The sequence below is a fragment of the Anolis sagrei genome, chromosome X (genome assembly GCF_037176765.1).
Source record: "Anolis sagrei isolate rAnoSag1 chromosome X, rAnoSag1.mat, whole genome shotgun sequence".
Lineage (NCBI taxonomy): Eukaryota > Metazoa > Chordata > Lepidosauria > Squamata > Dactyloidae > Anolis > Anolis sagrei.
Genome location: NC_090034.1, coordinates 84,047,794 through 84,067,034, shown reverse-complemented (window position 1 = coordinate 84,067,034; position 19,241 = coordinate 84,047,794). Strand labels below are relative to the sequence as shown.

General features: G+C 44.9%; 1 protein-coding gene across 1 annotated transcript in view; it reads right to left on the bottom strand.

Moving 5' to 3' along the window:
- Positions 1 to 19,241, bottom strand: part of HPCA (hippocalcin) — a 57,167-nt gene that overhangs the window by 10,868 nt on the left and 27,058 nt on the right. Inside the window, exon 2 of the mRNA XM_060784108.2 lies at positions 15,300 to 15,697. Coding sequence (XP_060640091.1) covers positions 15,300 to 15,677 — 378 coding nt within the window. The 5' untranslated portion in view covers positions 15,678 to 15,697. The remainder of the gene's footprint in view (positions 1 to 15,299; positions 15,698 to 19,241) is intronic.

The following is a 19,241-nucleotide window of genomic DNA, read 5'->3' as shown; positions in this document are numbered from 1 at the left end:
TCCTTTCATTTTAAGGTTCAGGAGGTTCCGAGAAAGGACTTCACATCTGTCTGCGTCTTCAATCCAAATCCGAACAGAGGAGAAAAAAACTGATTAAACAAAAGAAGCATTTGAAAAATACTCAGTGTGCAATTTCCCTGAGGACAGTGAGCATCAAATAATTAACATCCAATATGTTGAGGACGGGTTTCTCTGGGAGGAAAAACACAAAGTGTAGGAGCAGTTTGCCTCCCTCCCTCCCTTCTCTCTCTCTCTCTCTTTTCTCTTTCTTTTTGTCTCTTCTTTCTTTCTTTCTTCCTCTTTCTTTCCTTCTCTCTCTTTCTCTCTCCCTCTCCCTTCCCTCCCCCTCGCTTACTTTCCTTTGTTCCTTCCTTCCCCCCTCTCTTTTCTCTTTCTCTTTGTCTCCTCTTTCTTTCTTTCTTTCTTTCTTTCTTTCTCTTTCTTTTCTTTCCTTCTCTCTCTTTCTCTCTCCCTCTCCCTTCCTTCCTTCTCTCTCTCTTTCTTTTGTTCCTTCCTTCCCTCTCTCTCTTTTCTCTTTCTCTCCTCTTTCTTTCTGTCTTTTTCTTTCTTTCCTTCTCTTTCTCTCTCTCCCCCTTCCTTCTTTCTCTTTCCTTTGTTCCTTCCTTCCCCCCTCTCTCTTTTCTCTTTCTCTCCTCTTTCTTTCTTTCCTTCCTATCTCTCCCCCTTCCTTTCTTCTCTCTCTCTCTCTTTCCTTTGTTCCTTCCTTCCTTTCCTCTCTCTCTCTCTTTCCCCTTTCTCTCTTCTCTCTTTTCTTCCTTCCTTCTCTCTCTCTCTCTTCTCAGCATCCTTTGGAAATACCTACTTATAACCTCCATCCCTCACTTTGAAAGGTTTGGACACCATTTGTATGGTCTCACATCATCATCATAATCAACAACAACAATAGTAACAGCAGCAGCAGCAGCGACAACAACAACAATGTGTTTACACCCCACTTTCCTCTCTTGAGTGAGGCCAGAAGGGGCTCACAACCTTAAAAACAATACAATATAATATAAATATTGAAATATAATTAAATGTACAAAGAGAGGAAAAGCTGAAACTCTTGGCCCTAGGAACAGAGAAAGAAAGAAAGAAAGGGAGAGATGGAAGAAAGAAAGAAAGAAAGAAAGAAAGAAAGAGAGGCTGGGTGGGAGGGAGGGAGGGAGGGAGGGAGGAAAGAAGGAATAAAGGAGAGGGAGGGAAGGAGGGAAGAAAAAAAGAAACAAAGAGGGAGAGAGGGGAGAGAGGGAAGGAAGAGAGGGAGGAATGAAGGAAAAGAAAGAAAGAAAGAAAGGGAGGGAGGAAAGAGAGGGAGGAAGGAGAGGGAGGAAAGAAAGAAAGAAAGAAAGAAAGAAAGGGAACAAAAAGAGAGGGAGGGAAGAAAGAAAGAGAGAGAGGGGAGGGAGGGAGGGAGGGAGGGAGGGAGGGAGGGAGGGAGGGAGGCAGGAAGGAAGGAAGGAAGAGGGAGGGAAGGAGGGGAGAGAGGGAAGGAAGAGAGGAAGGAATGAAGGAAAAAAGAAAGAAAGAAAGAAAGAAAGTGAGGGAGGGAACAAAAAGAGAGGGAGGGAAGAAAGAAAGAGAGAGGGGGGAGGCAGGAAGGAAGGAAGGAAGGAAGGAAGGAAGGAAGGAAGGAAGGAAGGAAAGAAGAGGGAGGGAGAGAGGGAGGGAGAGAGGAAAGAAAGAGAGGGAGGAAAGAAAGAAAGAAAGAAAGAAAGGAAGGAAGGAAAGAAGGAAGCAAGCAAGCAAGCAAGGAGAGGGAGTGAGGGAGGGAAGGAGTGAGGGAGGGAAGGATGGAGGGAGGAATGAATGAAAGAAAGAAAGAAAGTGAGGAAAGAAGGAAGCAAGGAAGGAAGGAAAGAGAGGGAGGGAGGGAAGGAAGGAGGGAGGGAAGGAGGGAGGAAAGAGAGGGAGGAAAGAAAGAAAGAAAGAAAGAAAGAAAGAAAGGGAGGGAACAAAAAGAGAGGGAGGGAGTGAAGAAAGAAAGAGAGGGGGGAGGGAGGGAAGGAGGCAGGAAGGAAGGAAGGAATGAAGGAAGAGGAAGGGAAGGAGGGGAGAGAGGGAAGGAAAAGAGGAAGGAATGAAGGAAAAAAGAAAGAAAGAAAGGGAGGGGGGAGGAAAGAAAGAGAGTGAGGAATGAAAGAAAGAAAGGAAAGAAGGAAGCAAGGAAGAAAGAAAGAGAGAGAGGGATGGAGGGAGGAAAGAAAGAGAGGGAGGAAAGAAAGAAAGAAAGGGAGAGAGGGAGGGAGGGAGGAAAGAAAGAGAGTGAGGAATGAAAGAAAGAAAGGAAAGAAGGAAGCAAGGAAGAAAGAAAGAGAGAGAGGGATGGAGGGAGGAAAGAAAGAGAGGAAGGAAAGAAAGAAAGAAAGAAAGAAAGAAAGGGAGGAAAGAAGGAAGCAAGGAAGGAAGGAGAGGGAGGGAAGGAAGGAGGGAGGGAAGGAGGGAGGAAAGAGAGGGAGGAAAGAAAGAAAGAAAGAAAGAAAGAAAGAAAGGGAGGGAACAAAAAGAGAGGGAGGGAGTGAAGAAAGAAAGAGAGGGGGGAGGGAGGGAAGGAGGCAGGAAGGAAGGAAGGAATGAAGGAAGAGGAAGGGAAGGAGGGGAGAGAGGGAAGGAAAAGAGGAAGGAATGAAGGAAAAAAGAAAGAAAGAAAGGGAGGGGGGAGGAAAGAAAGAGAGTGAGGAATGAAAGAAAGAAAGGAAAGAAGGAAGCAAGGAAGAAAGAAAGAGAGAGAGGGATGGAGGGAGGAAAGAAAGAGAGGGAGGAAAGAAAGAAAGAAAGGGAGAGAGGGAGGGAGGGAGGAAAGAAAGAGAGTGAGGAATGAAAGAAAGAAAGGAAAGAAGGAAGCAAGGAAGAAAGAAAGAGAGAGAGGGATGGAGGGAGGAAAGAAAGAGAGGAAGGAAAGAAAGAAAGAAAGAAAGAAAGAAAGGGAGGAAAGAAGGAAGCAAGGAAGGAAGGAGAGGGAGGGAAGGAAGGAAGGAAGGAAGGAAGGAAGGAAGGAAGGAGGGAGGGAGGGAGGCAGGGAGGGAGGCAGGGAGGGAGGCAGGGAGGGAAGAATGAAAGAAAGAAAGAAAGGGAGGAAAGAAGGAAGGAAGGAAGGAAGGAAGGAAGGAAGGAAGGAAGGAAGGAAGGAAGGAGAGAGAGAGAGGGAGGGAGGGAAGGAAGGAGGGAAGGAAGGAAGGAAGGAAGGAAGGAGAGGGATTCAATTTGGAAGAAAGGAAACCAAAGTACAGTACTAGTTTGACATTATAGTAAGGGCTGCAGCAACAGCAGGGGGCGATACAGAGCCAGGCAAGAAAAGGAAAGGTTTTGCTGCATGCAAGAAATCCCAGCATCCCCTTTTCAGGCAATGAGGAACGAAAAGGAGGTTCTATATATTGCTTTTGATACTGACTTTCTTAATTGCATGGGAAGATCATGCCTCTTTGTTTATATCCATTTTCATTTTTGTCTCTTTTTAAGTTTTAAATTGTATTGTATTGTGTTGTCGAAGGCTTTCATGGCCAGACAATTCTAAGTTTGGGTTGTTGTGAGTTTTCCAGGCTGTATGGCCATGTTCCAGAAGCATTCTCTCCTGACGTTTCACCCACATCTATGGCAGGCATCCTCAGAGGTTGTGAGGTCTGTTGGAAACTAGGCAAGTGAGGTTTGTATATCTGTGGAATAATGTCCAGGGTGGGAGAAAGAACCTTTGTCTGTTTGAGACAAGTGTGAATGTTGCAATTGGCTACCTTGATGTGCATTGAATAGCCTTGCAGCTTCAAAGCCAGGCTGGTTGCTGCCTGGAGCTATCCCTTGTTGGGAGGTGTTAGCTGGCCCTGATTGATTTTTGTCTAGAATTCCCCTTTTGTGTGTTGCTCTTTATTTACTGTCCTGATTTTAGAGGTTTTTTTTAAATATTGGTAGCCACATTTTGCTCATTTTTATTCCCAACAAAGGATTCCCTCCCAGGCAGCAACCAGCCAGGCTTTGAAGCTGCAATTATTATTATTATTATTTGGTAGTTTTGTATACCGGTCTTCTCACCTCCATTCGAGGGACTCGGGCCGGTTTCCAACATCAATATTACAGACCATCATTAAAACATCATATTTCTAAATCACACTAAAACATTAAAACATTGAAACAATTAAAATGGCAAAAATACAATCATATGATTACAGTGGTCAGTCGTCATCAAAGTCATTATTCGTCATCATCCATCCATATCACAGGATCATGGCTCATTCGTTGAATACCAATCCCCAAAGCCAGGTTTTCACCTGTTTCCTGAACGTTAAGATCGAAGAGGCAGTTCTGATCTCCAGTGGAAGGGAGTTCCAGAGTCGAGGGGCCACCACCGAGAAGGCCCTGTCTCTCGTCCCCACCAGCCGCGCCTGTGAGGCCAGTGGGATCGAGAGCAGGGCCCCTCCAGACGATCTTAACAATCTTGATGGCTCATAGGGGAGGATACGTTCGGACAGGTAAATTGGGCCGGAGTCGTTTAGGGCTTTATAGGTTAAGACCAGCACTTTGAATTGTGCTCGGAAGCTGAGGCCATTAAATGCTAACCAAGGTAGCCAATTACAACATTCAGACTTCCCTCAAGCAGAGAAGAGTTAGGAAATGTGGGAGTTGAAGTCCAAAACACCTGGAGGGCCCAAGTTTGCCCATGCCTGGTTTAAGTGCACCTATGGTGACCCTAAATCATAGTATGATAAAACACTCTTACCTGGACATTTGCAAGCCTTTGTTTACAGAAAAAGATCCTTTTTTTCTGTAAAGGGAACAGTTGCATTTTATCCAGAGAATCTTTGCATCAAAAAAAGATTTGCTTGGACTGTATCACCATCAATCCCTTACCTGACTAATCTCCTAATAGGCTTTTTGGAAGGGATATCTGTCACAATCCCCTTTTCTCCGAAATTCTCTCATTTCGGTCACGGTAAAAAGGAGAGCAGCAGGCGGAGAGGCCGAATCCTGTCTAATCTTTCCACTTTTTGTAGTTCGAGGTCATTTTGGGTTTTGCTCACCGCAATGGTCGGTTGCTGTTGTGATGGGCCTTCGAGTCTCGTCAATACCATACATTAATGAGACTCGAAGGCCCATCACAACAACTCGAAGGCCCATAACAGTTGCTGTTGTTATGGGCCATCAAGTCTCATTAATGGATAGTATTAAGGAGACTCGAAGGCCCATCACAACAGCAACCAACTATTGCTGTTAGCAAAACCCAAACTGTATTAATTCTACAGTGTAGACGCACCTCGGCCATAGTTACTCTTCTCCCTTGTGGACAGAAAAAGTGGGGTATGAACATAAACAAAATAATAATAATAATAATAATAATAATAATAATAATAATACCGTTGCTCAGATTATAAATGCCATCTGCCTGCGACAAAGAACTGGTGGGATCACAAGCCGGAAAAAGTTACAGAGAATGAACACATCAAACTCCTCTGGGACTTCCGAATTCAGACAGACAGAGTTTTGGAGCACAATACTCCTGACCTCATGATCGTGTTAAAAAAAACAAAGTATGGATTGTCGATGTTGCAATCCCAGGTGACAGCAGGATTGAAGAGAAACAACTGGAAAAGCTGACACGATATGAGGATTTAAAGATCGAACTGCAAAAACTCTGGCACAAGCCAGTCAAGGTGGTCCCAGTGGTGATTAGCATACTGGGTGCAGTGCCTAAAGACCTTGGCCTGCACTTAAACACAATCAGCGCTGACAAGATTACCACCTGCCAGCTGCAGAAGGCCACCTTACTGGGATCTTCACGCATTTTTCGCCGATACATCACACAGTCCTAGACACTTGGGAAGTGTCCAACGTGTGATCCAATACAACAGCCAGCAGAGTGTCTGCTGTGGACTCATCTTGTTGTGTTTCAAATAATAATAATAATAATAATAATAATAATAATAATAATAATAATAGAACTCCAAAGACTCTGGCACGAGCCAGTAAAGGTGGTCCTACTGGTGATTGGCACACTGGGTGCAGTGCCTAAAGACTTTGGCATGCACTTAAAAACAATCAGCACTGACAAATTTACCCTCTGTCAGCTGCAAAAGGCCACCGTACTGGGATCTGCACAAATTATTCGCCGATACAATACACATTCATAGACACCTGGGAAATGTCCGACGTGTGACCAAATACAAAAGCAGCATAGTGATCTTGTTTGCTGTGTACTGATCTTGATGTGTTTCTAATAATAATAATAATAATAATAATAATACTCCAAAGACTCTGGCACGAGCCAATAAAGGTGGTCCCAGTGATGATGAGCACACTGGGTACAGTGCCTAAAGACCTTGGCCTGCACTTAAAAACAATCAGCGCTGACAAAATTACCATCTATCAGCTGCAAAACACTTGGGAAATGTCCGATTTGTGGTCAGATACAAAAGCCAGCATAGTGATCTTATTTGCTGTGTACTAATCTTGTTGTGTTTCAAATAATAATAATAATAATAATAATAATAATAATAATAATCAGCATAGTGATCTTGTTTGCTGTGTACTAATCTTGTTGTGTTTCAAATAATAATAATAATAATAATAATAATAATAATAATAAGCATAGTGATCTTGTTTGCTGTGTACTGATCTTGTTGTGTTTCAAATAATAATAATAATAATAATAATAATAATAATAATAATAATAATAATAAGCATAGTGATCTTATTTGCTATGTACTAATCTTGTTGTGTTTCAAATAATAATAATCATCATCATCATCATCATCATAGTGATCTTGTTTGCTGTGTACTAATCTTGTTGTATTTCAAACAATACTGTTTGTTCTTGGATAAATGAATTATCATTTGAGAGCAACCTGGTAAGCAGATGCCTCTTTTTTTGAATGAAATGTATCCCCATAAAAACAAAAGCATTTTGTGATAAATGGGAGGAAAATCTAGAAATCTAGTTGCAAATAGCCCCTTTCTCCTTAATTTCCAACAAAGGGATCCCTTCTCAAATTTGGGGTGATCAACCTCAAAGAGGTATCGTTTGCTCTTATGGATGTTTCCCAAATTGGGGGGACCCTAAGGGGCTTTGGAACCCTCTCAATGTTTTTCTCCCAGTCCTTTTGTTCAAAGAGTATTTCCCACCTCTCCAGGTGTTCCGGTTTCTCCCTGCCAAGGGCATTTCGGAGCCTCTTGGTTTATAAATATCTCAGAGACCCAGTTTGGAGTGAGCTCCGTCTCTCTCTTTCCCACCTGGAACGTGGCTTGAAGCCATTTCCTTTGCAACCTGAGCTACTTTCCTGTATTCCATGGGGTCCCCAGCGTTTCTTTGCCTGGAGCTATAGGCTACCCACATCCAGCATAAATCCCATCCCCGAGTGGGTTCCCCCGGCCCCCAGACAGAGGAACATCCCAAATAAATAGCCATTTACTGTAAATGGCAAAAGTGTAGTTTTTCACTGTCTTACAAGCTGGGAGGGTGCACACATCTATGCTGTAGAATGAATGTAGTTTGATCCCACTTCAGATATAATAATAATAATAATAATAATAATAATAATAATAATAATACACTGACACGATATGAGGATTTAAAGACTGAACTGCAAAGATTCTGACAAGCCAGTCAAGGTGGTCCCAGTGGTGATCGGCACACTGGGTGCAGTGCCTAAAGACCTTGGCCTGCACTTAAACACAATCAGTGCTGACAAGATTACCATCTGCCAGCTGCAGAAGGTCACCTTACTGGGATCTGCACACATTATTTGCCGATATATCACACAGTCCTAGACACTTGGGAAGTGTCCGACGTGTCATCCAATACAACAGCCAGCAGAGTGATCTTGTCTGCCGTGGACTCATCTTGTTATGTTTCAAACAATAATAATAATACTTTAACTGCTCTATCTCCTCCAAAGGGGAGATGCTTTCTCCATCTCTCTGGAGCACAGTTCATGGGTCTTGGAAGGGGCATCTACACAGTGGGATTAATCCAGTTTGACAACACTTGCACTGCTATGCCTCAATGCAATGGAATCCTGGGATTTGTAGTTTGGTGAGCCTTGGGTGTATCTACATTGTAGAACGACCTCGCTTTGATAGCACTTCAACTGCCACAGCTCAGTGTTATGGGATCCTGGGAGTTATAGTTTTCCAAGTGTTCTCTACCAAACCCCAATTCTCAGGATTCCATAGCATTGGGCCATGGAAGTTCAAGTCGTGCCAAACTGCATTCAGTCTACAGTGTAGATACATTCTTCATCTCCATTAAGCATAATTTGTGGGGCTTGGAAGGTCTACACTATAGGATTAATATATGTAGCTTAACACCACTTTGACTGCTATGGCTCAATGCAATGGGAATCCTGGGATTTGTAGTTTCCATTTGATCTTCGGTGCATCAAGAATGAATGCACTTTGGTACTGCCATGGCTCCATGATACAGAATCTTTGAGAGTTGTAGTTTGATGAGGCACAACCTCTCATTGGCAGAGAGGGTGAAAGGCCTTACAAAACTACATCTCCCAGGATTTCATAGCATTGGCAGTTAAAGTGAGGTTGAACGGCATTCATTCCACAGTGTAGATGCACCCCATGGGCCATGCTCCCTGACGATGCCATTTAGCATTATGTGCCAACTCAGCGGCACACAGTTTGTTATTCGCCCACAGATGCACAGAGAACACATTTTCCTATTTGGAAATTAAGAAAGAAATCTTAGCTACAGGAGCTGTTCCCAGAACAAGGTGAAATGGAGGAGTTATTCCTTCTCATCTACTTAAGGAACATTAAATCTAGCTTCTGAACATCCTAAATGGCACCAAGGTAGGTAAAGGTAAAGGATTTCCCTTGGCATTAAGTCCAGTTGTGTCTGGCTCTGGGGGTTGATTCTCATCTCCATTTCTAAGCCGAAGAGCTGACATTGTCCATAGACGCCTCCAAGGTCATATGGCCAGCATGACTGCATGGAGCACCATTACATTCCCACTAAGGCGATATGTATTGATCAATTCACATTTGCATGTTTTCAAACTGCTAGGTTGGCAGAAGCTGGGGCTAATTGCAGGAACTCACCCCACTCCCCAGATTCGAACCACCGACCTTTCGGTCAGCAAGTTCAGCAGCTCAGCAGTTTAACCCACTACAGCATCGGGGGCTCCTCGGTGGCACCAAATGCACCAATATATTACCAAACTACAACTTCCAGGATTTCAGAGCAAAAAGTCTTCCTAGAAAAAGGAATAAGATGGAAATTTGGCCGATGCATGATGTCCTTGCTCCCCAAATGCACCAAATGTTTCCTGACCCCCAGAAAACAGTCTGTGAAAGCTCTTCGCTTTAATCAATCTAAATGGTAGATTAAACTCCCGCTGCTAATGGCCCACGCTTCAGATTAGTGACCCTTTGCGGCGTGGATTTCTCCCCATTCTCTAATTAGGGCGGCAAGCTTTAATCGGTTTAATCAGCATCTTAACCAACCGGGGCTTTCGTGGATTAAACTGGGGGGGACTGGTTTTAATTGCCGGCGAGGCAAGTTTAATAGCCAGGGCTCACCCATTTTATTTCATTTTTCTTCCCGCTCTTGTTTGGGAACTCAACTGGAGGATGGAAGAGGACAATGAGTTGGTGATAGGTTTTGATAAATAAACATAATAATAGGTAAAGGAAAAGCAATTCAGGGCTTGCAAAAATATTTTGCAAGGAATTCCTCTCTTGGGGAGGTTCCGGGAAATCCAGTCTTGGATGCGTTACATCTGAAAATGATGGATGGAAGCACACATCGATGGCCCAAATGACCAAATATCAATGTAGGGAACAACATTCCTAATGCTGTGACTCATTAATACAGTTCCTTATGTTGTGGTTCTGGAATGACTTATTTTGCATAGAATTATGGAAAAAAATAGACCCATGTCTGATTCCACAACAAGCTGGCTTCAGGAAGGGCAAAAGCTGCACATCGCAAGTGCTGAACCTGACTCAGCACATAGAAGACGGCTTTGAAAGGCAGCAGATCACAGGAGCTGTCTTCATAGACCTGTCAGCAGCTTATGATACTGTAAACTACCACCTCCTCCTGAGTAAAATATATAATATCACAGAGGATTACCATCTCACCCGCCTCATAGGAAATCTGCTACAAAACAGGAGCTTTTCGTTGAGTTCCAGGGCCAGAGAAGCAGATGGCGAAAACAGAAGAACGGCCTGCCTCAGGAAAGCGTGCTTGCTTCATCCATGTTCAACATTTAGACAAATGACCAGCCATTGCCAGAAGGGACAGAGAGCTACATCTATGCAGATGATCGTGCCATCACCGCCCAAGCAGGGAGCTTTGAGATGGTTGAACAGAAGCTCTCCAAAGCTCTAGGTGCTCTTACTGCCTATTTCAGGGAAAACCAGCTGATTCCTAACCCATCTGAAACACAGACATGTGCTTTTCATCTTAAGAACAGACAAGCATCCCCAGCTCTGAGGATTACCTGGGAGGGAATCCCACTGGAGCATTGCAGCACACCCAAATACCTGGGAGTTATCCTGGACCGTGCTCTGACCTACAAGAAGCACTGCTTGACTATCAAGCAAAAAGTGGGCGCTAGAAATAATATCATACGAAAGCTGACTGGCACAACCTGGGGATCACAACCAGATACAGTGACGACATCTGCCCTTGCACTATGCTACTCTGCTGCTGAGTATGCATGTCCAATATGGAACACATCTCACCACGCTAAAACAGTGGATGTGGCTCTTAATGAGACATGCCGCATTATCTGCGCCCTACACCACTGGAGAGATTACACTGTTTAGCCAGCATTGCACCCATGACATCCACCGGGAAGTAGCAACCAATAGTGAAAGGACCAAGGCAATGACATCTCCGGCCCATCCCCTGTTTAGATATCAGCCAGCATGCCAACAACTTAAATCAAGAAATAGTTTTCTAAGATCTACAGAGACACTCACTAGAACACCTCAGCAAGCGAGAATCCAAAAGTGGCAGGCTCAAACCCAGAACCTCAATCAATGGCTGGTACCAAATGAGAGACTCCCCCCTGGGCACACAGAAAACTGGGCGACTTGGAAGGCGCTGAACAGACTGCGCTCTGGCACCACGAGATGCAGAGCCAACCTTCAGAAATGGGGCTACAAAGTAGAATCCACGACATGTGAGTGTGGAGAAGAGCAAACTACAGACCACCTGCTGCAATGCAACCTGAGCCCTGCCACATGCACAATGGAGGACCTTCTTGCAGCAACACCAGAGGCACTCCAAGTGGCCAGCTACTGGTCAAAGGACATTGAATAGAATACCAAGTCTGCAAACCTTGTGTTTTGTTTGCTTGTTTGTCTGTTTTTAATGCAATACAACTGTTTTGGTTAACTCCTGACATGATAAATATAAAAATAAAATGTTGTGGTGACCCCCAATAATAAAATTATTTTTGTTGCTACTTCACAACTGTAATTTTGCTACTGTTATGAATAGTAATGTAAGTATCTGATATGCAGGATATATTTTCATTGACTGGACCGAATTTGGCGTAAATACCCAATACACCCAAATTGGTGGGGTAGTTGTGGTTGCTGGGATTTATAGTTAACCTACAATCAAAGACCATTCTGAACTCTGGGATTTATAGTTATAGTTAGCTATTCTGAACTCCACCAATGATGGAATTGAACCAAACTTAGCACACAGAACTTCCGTGACCAACAGAAAATACTGGAAGGGTTTGGTGGGCATTGACCTTGAGTTTTGGAGTTGTAATTCACCTACATCCAGAGAGCACTGTGGACTCAAACATGATGGATCTGGACCAAACTTGGCATGAATACTTGATATGCCCAAATATGAACACTGATGGAGTTTGGGGAAAATAGACCATGACATTTGGGACTTGTCGTTTCTGGGATTTATAGTTCACCCACAATCAAAGAGCCTTCTGAACCTCACCAATGATAGAACTGGCCCAGACGTCTGTGTTTTCTGATAATCTTTGGTGACCCCCCTGACACCTCCCTCATGACCCCCCAGGGGTCCAGACATACAGGTTGAGAAACACTGCAGTAGGGGTTTGGATGGCGATTCCATGCCAGGTTTTAACCCAAGTTTCAAAGGCACGTTTCCACAATGATTTGTGTGTATGTGCGTGTGCGTGTGCATGTGTGTGAGAAGCAAATTGAGAAACTGCAAGTTGCTTCTGGTGTGATAGAATTGCCCAGGGGACATTGCCCGGATGTTTTGATGTTTTACCATCCTTGTGGGAGGCTTCTCTCATGTCCCCGCATGGTGAGCAGGAGCTGACAGAGGGAGCTCATCCATGCTCTCCCCAGATTAAAACCTCTGACCTGTCAGTCTTCAGTCCTGCCGGCACAAGGGTTTAACCCATTGCGCCACTGAGGTCTTCTTCCAAGATACTGAAACTACCCCACAACAGATCTAGCCTTTTGGAGAGCTGATTTGAAGTGACCCCAAATCCAGTATGGATTCAAAACCCCTACGAAATGGAAGCTGTCAGCCTTGATATAGGGATACTGTGCCTTGATTTAATATAGAGCAGAAACAAGTCCTTTCCCCCCACGTTGATCTCTAGGTGCATCTTCTGTGCAATGGATGCCTAGGCATTGTAATGTCATGGCAGCCCTCAGGTGAAAACAGACACTATGAAGACAAATGTTCTATTTTCTGTGTATACTTTTGAAGGTGTATCTAGGAGGAGGAGAAAGAAGAGGAAGAGGAGAAGAAGGAAGAGGGAAAAAAGGTGGAAGAGGAGAAAGCGGTAAAGGAAGGAGGGTGGTGGATGTGGGAGAAGAAGGGTAGAGGAATGAGGAAGAGGAGGAGGAAGAGTAGAAGAAGAAAAGGAAGGTCAGAGGAGAAAAATGAATGCATGGAGGAGAAAGAATTGAGGAGCATGGTCCTGCATGACTTTCCAAACCAATGCTCTAATCCAGGTATAGGCAAATCCAGACCCGGGGGCCGGATGCGGCCCCTTGAGCTCTTTTCTCAGACCTTCCTCTTTCTCACCATCCTATCCTTCCTTCCATCTCTCTTTCCTCCCTCCCTCCTTTCCATCTCTCTCTCTTTCTCCCTTCCTCCTTCCTTCCCACTCTCTCTTTCCCCTTACTTCCTTCCTTTTGGTCTTTCCTCCTTCCCTCCCTTCCCTTCCACCCTTCCTTCATTTCCACCCTTTCGTTCTTCCTGCCTTTCCTTTTTCCTCCCCCTTCCCTCTTTCTCTTTCTCCTTCCTTTCCTTTGTGGCGCAGCTGGCTGAGTGTCAGCTGCATTAAGATCACTCTGACCAAAAAGGTCATGAGTTCGAAGCCAGCCCGGGTTGGAGAGGGGATCCAACCAATTGTGTGTAGCCTGTTGTCGACCTTTGCAACCCAAAAGACAGTTGCATCTGTCAAGTAGGAAAATAAGGTACCAGCTTAAAGTGTGGGGAGGCTAAATTAACTGATTTATGAAGCCATAAAGAAGACTCCAGCAAAAAGCATTCCAGCGGGGAAGCATGCGGGGAATGCGGAAGTGCTTCATCAGCTATGCAGATGGACGATGAAAGCGACAGCTCCCCTGGCGGCCAGAAAAAGTTAAATAGCCTATGTATATGTCTGTATGCTGGGGAAAGTGGAAGGTAAAAGGAAGAGGGGCCAACCAAGGGCAAGATGGATGGATGACATCCTTGAAGTGACTGGACTGACCTTGAAGGAGCTGGGGGTGGTGACAGCCGACAGGGAGCTTTGGCGTGGGCTGGTCCATGAGGTCACGAAGAGTCGGAGATGACTGAACGAATGAACAACAACAACATATGTCTGTATATGTTTGTATGTCAAATATCGGCATTGAATGTTTGCCATATATGTGTACACTAATCTGCCCTGAGTCCCCTGCGGGGTGAGAAGGGCGGAATATAAAAGCTGTAAATAAATAAATAAATAATGAATGAATGAATGAATTGTCTTTCCTTCCTTCTCTCCCTCCCTCCCTTCCATCCTTCTCTTCCTCCCTCCCTCTCTTCCTTCTCTTTTTCCTTCCTCCTTTCCTCCTGAGGGATGTATAGCTGAAGAGAAGGTAGAGAGGGAACATGAGAACCATGCTTCAAGATTTGAAAGGGTGTCCCATTGAGGAAGAAAGGGGGAAAACTGACTTTCCGCTGCTCTAAAGACCAGGGCACAAGGAAGCCATGGTTTCACATGGCAGGGAAAGCAATTGACTGAAAAGATTAGGAAGAACTTTCTGGAGAGTGGCATAGGCTGCCTGGGAATGTTGTGGAGTCTCCTTCTCTGGAGGCTGTATATCGGGAGTGCCTTGATTGTGCCTTCCTGCATGGCAGGGGATTGGATTGGATGGCCCTTGGGGGTCTCTTCTAGCTCTAGGATTTTATATCAGGTGTAGGCAATACGAGGTCTAGTGGATACACTTTTTCTCTCCCATCCACCATCTCATCCTGACCAAGGCCAACCCTTTTGGGATTCAAATGATTCCCATCTTTCCTTTACTTTCTGCCTCCAAAAGAGAAGGGGAAGGGGAAGAAAGGGCAGGGAAGGGACTTCCCTCCCGGCCTGCCCAACTGGCTCTGGCCTGCCATGTGCCCCCCAAGTTAGAAAATTTGCCCATGCCTACTCTAATCTAAATACTCCCCAATCCATCCTTGCTGAATGGAAGAGAAGGAGGAGGAATTATGGTAGAGAAGGAAGAATGGGTAGGTTATACTAATTGTATTATTTTGCTTATTGTTTGTTGTTTTTACTATTGTTTGTTGTTTTATCATGTGGTGGTGTGGTGGAGGCTCCTTCTTTGGAGGCTTTTAAACAGAGGCTGGATGGCCATCTGTCAGGAGTGCTTTGAATGCAATATTCCTGCTTCTTGGCAGGGGGTTGGACTGGATGACCCATGAGATCTCTTCCAACTCTATGATTCTATGATTCTATCATGTGTTGTTGAGCTTGGCCTCATGTAAGCCGCTCCGAGTCCCTTGGGGAGATGGTGGTGGGGTATAAATAAAGTATTATTATTATTATTATTGGAGGAATGATGGAGGTGGACAGAGGAGGAGGAAAGATGGATGAAGGGAAGGGAAGGTGAAGAGGAATGGTGGGGATGATGGAAAAAGAAGGAGAAAGGGAGAAGGGAGGAGGAGGAAAATGAGGAGGAGAAGGATGGAGGAGGAAGGATGAGAGGGAAGAAGAAGACAATGCAAAAGAGAAAGAATGGCAAAGGAGCGTGACTCCAGCACAGTTTTCCTAACCCACTGCTCTAATTCCTCCACTTCCCAGGCTTGCTGCTTCTGTGCCCCACAAGGCATATTTGTGACCCTGAGAGTGAGGGGACCTCCTCACCTGCACGATCTCCAGCATCTCCTCCCGGCTGATGTACCCGTTCCCATCCAGGTCATACATGCTGAAGGCCCACATGAGCTTCTGCTCCAGCTTCCCCCTCGAGGTGACACTCAGGGCGATGATGAACTCTCGGAAGTCGATGGTGCCGTCACCATTGGTGTCGAAGGTGCGGAAGACGTGCTCGGCGAACTTGGAGGCGTCACCATACGGGAAGAAGTTGGCGTAGATCTTCTTGAACTCCTCCACATTGAGGATCCCGGTGGGACAGTCCTTCAGGAAGCCCTTGTACCACTCCTGCAGCTCCAGGTCCGAGAACTCAGTGTTCTCCCGGAGGTCCTGCAGCATCTCCGGGCGCAGCTTGCTGTTCTGCTTCCCCATGGTTGGATCGAGGCCTTGCACTGGAAACCAGGAAGGAAAAAAGACGGTCAAAACAGAGTGGTTTTCCGTGTCAGTGGGATGGTGGATCCAGTCCAGGCCTTTGCCTGTACCTTAAAGGGACTCTCCAAAGTGCTGAACCTATTCGAGCAACAGAGGAAGCTCCCTTAAAGGACAGATGAAAACTTGGTGGATTTCCCACTTTGCTGACATATTATAGATTAAATGCAGTTTGCCACCACTTTAACTCCCACAGTTCGATGCTATGGGATCATGGGAGTTGTAGTTTGGTGATGCACCAGCCCTCTTTGACAGGCTGTGTAAAACTCCCATGATCCCACAGCATGAAGTCTCTGCAGTGAAATGCTCTCAAAATGCATTAAGTTGAGTCCCCTTCGGGAGATAAAGTGGAGTATAAATAAATAAATAAACAAATAAATTATTATTATTATTATTATTATTATTATTGTCGAAGGCTTTCATGTCTGGAATCACTGGGTTGTTGTAGGTTTTTTCGGGCTATGTGGCCATGGTCTAGAGGCATTCTCTCCTGACTTTTGCTTGCATCTATGGCAAGCATCCTCAGAGGCAGGCCCGTAGCCAGGATTTCGTTTGGGGGGGGGGGCTAAATTTTTTTCAGGGGGGGTTTCAGGGGGCTGAGTTTCGGGGGTGGTGGTGGTGGCTGAGTCTGAGTGAAAGAGGGTCTACCCTAGCAAACCTTTTGTATCCTTACCCCAATACCCCCATGCATATGGGATATATTGAGTATGGTGATCAGATCATGATACGAATAAACATAACAGTTTAAATAATGCACCAGTAACGCCTTTTCGCGAACCACAATGAGAATTGGGGGGGGGGGGCTGAAGCCCCTCAACCCCCCCCCCCCCCGGCTACATGCCTGCTCAGAGGTAGTGAGATCTGTTGGAACTAGGAAAAAAGGTTTATATATCTGTGGAATGACCAGGGTGGGACAAAGGACACTTGTCTGCCTGAGCTAGGTGTGAATGAACACAGCATTTTATTTGAGAACACAGAAATGCTGGACCACTCTCACAACCACCATGTCAGACTACACAGAGAAGCCATTGAAATACACAAGCATGTGAACAATTTCAACAGAAAGGAGGAAACCATGAAAATGAACAAAATCTGGCTACCAGTATTAAAAAACTCTAAAATTACAACAGCACAACAACAGAGAGGAAACAAACAAGGACATCTAATAACCTCTTAACAAAAGTTTGCTCCAGGCACTGTCAGGCCATTATATGCTAATCAAGGTGGTCAGTTGAAACATTCACACCCTAGCTCCAGCAGACAAGAGTTCTTTGTCCCACCCTGGTCATTCCACAGATATATAAACCCCTTTTTCCTAGTTCCAACAAACATCACTACCTCTGAGGATGCTTGCCATAGATGCAGGTGAAACGTCAGGAGAGAATGCCTCTAGACCATGGCCATATAGCCCAAAAAAACCTACAACAACCCAATAATAATAATAATAATTTAATAAAATCTACAGTGTAGATGCACGTATGGAATCTACCAGCTGCTTCTGCATGGTTCCAATGCATAATGGTATTCATACTCAGATAGTCATCCTGGTTGATCAGAGCTCTATTTTGGGCATTAAAGGCATTCTCCCATATTTACATGCAATAGTCTTGCTTCATTCATCTGGAGTTCTGTGCACAAAAATGAGGACTAGAAACTTGCTTCCATTTAAAAAAACAAACAAAGCACTGAGACCAAGACCCTAAAGCACAGTTCACATTTTGCAGCATTATGAAACTGCAACTTCATTGCAAAAGTGCAACGGGACTCTATTAGTGCATTGTGAAGATGCAAATCTTTGCACCAGCAGGAGTCCTCCAATGCCCATGGAGCATTCCTGATGCACATTAAGAGCCTCTGATATGCACCAGCCACTCTCATTGTGTGTGGCCCTTCTTAGCTGGCATCTGGATGTGCATTTGTTGACAGTCCTGATGCACATCAGTTACTCTGTCTTCAAGAAATGGATGCCCTTCTGTCAAAACATTATGACAGCACCTATATTAAAACTGACATTATAAAGCCACAGTTTTTAGTCTTGTGTGCACAGAAGACCAAATTGCAGAACCAGGCTTGGGTTAATGGTTTGAGAGTTGGACTATAATTCTGGAAACTGGGGTTCAAATCCATTCCAAATACATCTTTGGCAGGCCACATTCTCTCAGCCTCAGAGGAAAGCAAAGAAAAATCCCCTCCAAAACTGTGCGATTGGCTCACCATAAGCCAGAAAGCATCCTTGAAGTGACTGGACTGACCTTGAAGGAGCTGGGGGTGGTGATGGCCGACAGGGAACTCTGGCGTGGGCTGGTCCATGAGGTCACGAAGAGTCGGAGACGACTGAACGAATGAACAACAACAAAGCCAGAAAGGACTTGAAGGCACACAGAAACAACAACAACAACAGTGTAAAAAGTCCAAATTGCCTAAATATCCTAGAGGCACCAAATCTTGTCTGACCTTGGAAGCTAAGCAGGGTCAGCTCTGGTTGTCACTTGGATGGGAGACCGCCAAGGAATATGGGGTTCCATAGGCTCTATTTTGGAGGAAGGAGGCTTTCTTTTCCCTTTGTCTTGGCCCCTGACTTAATGAGACTCCTCTAATTGGGACTACTAATAGCATCTGGCCCTACATGTGAACCTATTGCAATTACAAAAACAGCGGCTCTGATCACATCTGAAGTCCATAGCAAGAAGCATCGTTCTCCATCCCCTTGGGACAGAAAAGCATCTTTGCCAGAGAATTCTGCACAATGTTAAGCCTTTTCCTCCCCAAAATTAATTGCTATCCGTTTTTCACATTTGTCCAGGGCTTCCAGGAGGGAAAAAAAAAGACATTGTGCCTCATTATGGCTAAGCTTCACTGTTCTCTCAATGTTGAATATCTCTCTGGGCTTATCGACAGGAGAGAGAGAGAAAAACGATAAGAGAAAAGGGAGAAAATGTCTGCAAAAGAATGATTTTGCTTCCTGCCCTGTTCAGACCGGATCCAGGATATAAAACTAGCAGGAGAATCTCTTGAAGAAACGAACAGGAGAAAGAAGGAGAAGGGCTTCCATGCGCAGATTCATGACCTCTCCATTTATCCCACAGTACGGAGGCCATTGAGGGTGCATCTGCACTCTAAAAGTAATGTAGTTTGACACCACTTTAACTACCATGACTCAGAGCCCTTGGTGGCACAGTGGGTTAAACCCTTGTGCCGGCAGGACTAAAGACGGACAGGTCGGAGGTTCAAATCTGAGGAGAGTGTGGATGAGCTCCCTCTGTCAGCTCCAGCTCCCCATACGGGGAAATGAGAGAAGCCTCCCACAAGGATGGTAAATCATCAAAACATCCTGGCATCCTCTGGGCAACCCCTTGCAGATGGCCAATTCTCTCACACCAGAAGTGACTTGCAGTTTCTCAAGTCTCTTCTGGCACTTGTTATTATGGGAATTGTAATTGCATGAAATATTGGCAGAGAAGGCGAAAGGCCTTGTAAAATTACAACTCGCATGACTCCATGGCATAG